General features: G+C 44.9%; 1 protein-coding gene across 2 annotated transcripts in view; it reads right to left on the bottom strand.

The window, feature by feature from the left end:
• Window positions 1–4,835, bottom strand: part of SYAP1 (synapse associated protein 1) — a 34,726-nt gene that overhangs the window by 7,179 nt on the left and 22,712 nt on the right. For both annotated transcript variants that reach the window (XM_012806432.2, XM_023514366.1), the window contains exon 6: window positions 1,710–1,858. In XM_012806432.2, the coding sequence (XP_012661886.1) occupies window positions 1,710–1,858 (149 nt within the window). The remainder of the gene's footprint in view (window positions 1–1,709; window positions 1,859–4,835) is intronic.

The raw sequence follows: 4,835 nt of genomic DNA, 5'->3' as shown, positions 1-4,835 counted from the left end.
ATTCTCTTGCCTCAGCCTCCAAGTAGCTGGGACGACAGGCACCTGCCACAATGCCTGGTTATATTTTGGTTGTAGTTGTCATTGTTATTTGGCAGGCCCAGGCCGGGTTTGAACCCACCAGCCCTGGTGCATGTAGCTGGTACCCTAGCCACTGAGTAACAGGCGCCAAGCCTAATTTATTTTTTTTAACACAGAGTCTCACTCTGTCACCCTGGGTAGAATACCATGGCATCATCATAGCTCACAGCAACCTCAAACTCTCAGGCTCGGCGCCTGTAGCCCAGGGGTTAGAGCGCTAGCCACATATACTGGGTTTCGAACCCGGGCCCGAGTCTGCTAAAAACAACAATGATAACTACAACAAAAAAAAGCCAGGTATTGTGGTGGGTGCCTGTAGTTCCAGCTACCTGGGAGGCTGAGGTAAGAGAATCGCTTAAGCTCAGGAATTTGAGGTTGCTATGAGCTATGATAGTACAGCACTCTACCAAGCACAACACAATGAGACTGTCTCAAAGAAACAAACAAAACGAAAACCTCTCAGGCTCAAGATATCCTCTTCAATTTATTTATTTATTTTTTTTTTGAGACAAGAGTCTTACTATGTCACCCTCAGTAGAGTGCATGGCATTACAGCTCACAGCAACCTGTAACTCTTGGGCTTAAGCAATTCTCTTGCCTCAGTCTCTCAAGTAGCTGGGACTATAGGTACCTGCCACAAAGCTTATAACACCCAATTATTTTTTTGTTGTAGCTGTCGTCGTTTCACTAGCCCAGGCCAGGTTCAAACCCGCCAGCCTCGGTGTATGTGGCCAGCACCATAACCACTGTGCTACTGGTGCCAAGTCAAGAGATCCTCTTGCCTCAGGTTTTTTTTTTTTTGAGACAGAGTCTCACTTGGTCACCCTTGGTAGAGTGCCATGGTATTATCATAGCTCACAGCAAACTCAAATTCCTGGGCTTAAGTGATTCTCTTGCCTCAGCCTCTCAAGTAGCTAAGACTACAGGCACCTGCCATAACCCAGATATTTTTATTTTTATTATTATTATTTTTTTAACCCAGCTATTTTTATTTTATTATTATTATTTTTTTTTTTTGCAGTTTTTGGCCGGGGCTGGGTTTGAACCCGCCACCTCCGGCATATGGGACCAGTGCCCTACGCCTTTGAGCCACAGGCACTGCCCAACCCAGCTATTTTTAGAGAAGAAAGTGCTTCTACAAATCATATATTCTAGCATAGCTATAGCCCAGCTTTTTTTTTTTTTTTTTTTTTTTTTTAGTTTTTTGGTAGGGCTAGGTTTGAACCCATCGCCTCCGGCATATGGGGCCGGCGCCCTATTCCCTTGAGCTACAGGCGCCGCCCAAGCCCAGCTATTTTTAGAGAGGAGGTCTAGCCCTAACTCAGGCTGGTCTTGAATCTGTGAGCTTAGGCAATCCATTCGCCTTGGCCTCCCCAAGTGCTGGGATTACAGGCATGAGCCAAAGCACCTGGCCCAGTTTTTGTATATTTTTTTTTTGTGGAAATAGGGCCTCACTTTTGCTCAAGCTGGTCTCCAATTCCTGAGCTCAAGCAATCTACCCGCCACAGCCCCCCAGAGTGCTAGGATTATAGTTGTGAGTCTTTGGGCCTGGCTGCTGTTGACTTATTTAAAAAAAAAGAAAAAAAAACACTACTTCTTTTGTGAAGTGCTACCCTCTCCCTGGAAGGTACCTGCCAGCTGCGAATCCTCCTGCCTGCTGCTGTTCTTCTCCTCCTTCTCTGCGGCCTGCTGCTGGGCGGCCAGGGCAGTGAGCTGGGCCGACTGCTTAATCAGGGAGACACGGTAAAAGTAGTTCCTCCAAAACACTTCTTCCTTCACCCTTTTAAAGACAGACAATAACACATGTAGAATGTACACAGACGAGTGCATGCAGGGGTTATGTTTTGCAGAGGAACTGGAATAGAGGATTCTTTTTATTTTTTTCTTGAAAAATTTTTTTTTTGAGAGAGAGTTTTATTATGTTACCCTCGGTAGAGTGCCATAGTGTCACAGCTCACAGCAACCTCAAACTCTTAGGCTTAAGCGATGCTCTTGCCTTAGCCTCCCAAGTTGCTGGGACTATAGTCGCCCGCCACAGCGCCTGGCTGTTTTTTTGTTGTAGTTTGTCATTGTTTAGCTGGCCTGGGCCAGGTTCGAACCTGCCAGCCCCGGTGTATGTGGCTGGAGCCCTAACCACTGAGCTATGGGCACTGAGCCTCTTTTTATTTCTTTTCTTGGAGATCGCATCTCACTATGTCATCCAGGCTGGGGTGTAGTAGCTATTCACGGGGCATGATCACAGTTCACTACAGCCTTGAACTCCTAGTCTCTAATGATGTTCCTGCCTCAGCCTTCCAAGTAGTTGGGACTACAGCTGTGCTGGAATAGGTGATTTGTAGAAGCACTTTCAAAACCTAGTGAGGTTCATAGCCAGGTGTTGTAGCAGGCGCCTATAGTCCCAGCTACTTGGGAGGCTGAGGCAAGAGAATCACTTAAGCCCAAGAGTTTGAGGTTGCAGTGAGCTGTGATGCCATCGCACCCTACAGAGGGTGACATAGTGAGACTCTGTCTCAAAAAAAAAGAAAGAAAACAAACAAACAAAAAACCTAGTGAGGTTCAAAGGACATTCACATTGGCTTTACAGAATGATTTTTTTCCCCTTTGGGCAAATACCCAGTAGTGGGATTGCTAGATCAAATGGTAGATCTCCTTTTAGTTCTCAGAGGTGTCCCCATACAACTTTCCAGAGAGGGTGTACCAGTTTGCAGTCCCACCAACTGTATTTTTTTTTTTTTTTTTTTGAGGCAGAGTCCCACTCTGTCGCACCTGGTAGAGTGCCATGGCGTCGTAGCTCACAGGAAATTCTACCTTTTGGGTTCAAGCGATTCTCTTGCCTCAGCTTCCCAAGTAGCTGGGACCATAGGTGCCTGCCACAATGCCCAGCTATTTTTAGAGACGGGGTCTCGCTGTAGCTCAGGCTTGTCTCAACCTTGTGAGCTCAAGCAACCGCCCACCTCAGCTTCGCAGAGCGCTGGGATAATAGGCATATGCCACTGTGCCTGGCCCTTCCATTGGCTTTAGAAGTAAAAGCTTACAACAGGACAAACAGCATAGCAGGAAATGATAAGTTACGGAACCCCAATGAAACCTCATCATTTCTTGGTGTCTTAATGACACCAACACTGCCCTCAGCAGACAAAAATAGGGTATGGTTGTGAAAGCAGCATCATCAACCTGGGAGATAAGTAGTACATTCTGGACTCTAACAATTATCTCCCAGAGGATTAAATGCTTTCCAGCAGTGAGAAGAAAGCATTGTGGGTGTTGTTCCTTATGAAATGCTTGGCAGCTTGTCAGTACCTAGCAACCAGTAAGAGTGAGCAACAAGGTGGGAGATGGTTGATAAAAGAGACTGAAGTACAATTCAACCTGAGAACTCTAAGTGGTTCTCGAATTTGGCTATGTATTAGAATCACCTGGTGTCGGGTGTTGGCACCCAAGTGGGATAAGCTAAGTGTCCACACAGGAGGGTAGCATGGAATGGAGAAGGAGAACCAAGCAGAGGGGTGATGATGGCAAAAACAGGAGACTGGTTATACACAGGGGCACTGATGGAGTGTTGTTTCTTTCTTTCTTTCTTTTGGCAGTATCTTATTCTGTGGCTCTGGGTAGCTGTGGCATCATCATAACTCACAGCAACCTTAGTCTCTTGGGCTCAGTCTCCCAAGTAGCTGGGACTACAGGTGCCCACCGCTATGCCTGGCTAGGTTTTTCTATTTTTAGTAGAAATGGAATCTCACTCTTGCTGAGGCTGGTGTCCAACTCCTGAGCTCAAGCAATCAACTGCCTCAGCCTCCCAGAGTGCTAAGATTACAGGTGTGAGCCACCATCCCCAGCAATGAAGTAAAAATATTAAGGATAGGGAAAACTAGCTTTCTCACCATCACAGAAGGGAGTTACAAACATAGGGAAAAAAGTAAGACTGAGCCCTGTCTCGTGGTGGCACTGTGATGACATGGTTTTCATACCATAAAGACACACACACACTCATTTTAACAATGACACCTACCAAAAGGTATTTAGAGGTCAATCACCTAGATGGTGTGGGGGTACAGAGACTTAAGACACCTAGGGGAATTAAAACTGGGCCTGTTTACCCTAATAAGTTTCAGAGTTTTTAACTATAACATCAGAGCCATACAAAAGTGAAATCAGCTTTCCAATGAGTTAATGAGCTTCCTGAATATCTTCAAAATCACACTGAATTCTAAGTTCTGTGAAATGTCCAAAATAAAACTCAGATATACTGGACACTGATTGTGGATCATGGGCAATGACTATTCTCTTGATTAATAAAAATATTTGGAGCTTTCTATTCCAGAGTCTCTCCCTCTTGATAAGAGGAAGTAGTCACAGAGGCATATGGTAGAAGTATTCTGTGTCATCCTCTGGGGAGGAGTTTTAGTACAGATGACATACTAAAGGTTCTGAAAAGTCCCCTGATAAAGAAATCTATTGAGTATAGTAACTATTATAAGTTTATCTATTTATGCTTACATGGACTATTTTAAGGCATTAGTATCCTGAAAACATCCTCTGGGAAACACTGGGCAAATGTCACAGACTGAGGCGGGAAGTGACTTGTGATTTCTCTACTGTTAGAATGAGGGCCTTAGAAAGGGCCTGTGATGCACCCCATCTTGGTCATAAGGCTGTCAGAGGGAAATACTAATATACATTTTGAAATACAGAGCAGTTCTGTTTTGTTTTCTTTTTTTTTTTTTTTTTTTTGAGACAGAGCCTCAAGCTGTCCCCCT

The sequence above is a fragment of the Otolemur garnettii genome, unplaced genomic scaffold (assembly GCF_000181295.1).
Source record: "Otolemur garnettii isolate 467f Iridium unplaced genomic scaffold, OtoGar3 scaffold00051, whole genome shotgun sequence".
NCBI lineage: Eukaryota > Metazoa > Chordata > Mammalia > Primates > Galagidae > Otolemur > Otolemur garnettii.
The sequence above is the reverse complement of the archived record's forward strand: the minus strand, read 5'-3'. Positions and strand labels throughout refer to the sequence as shown.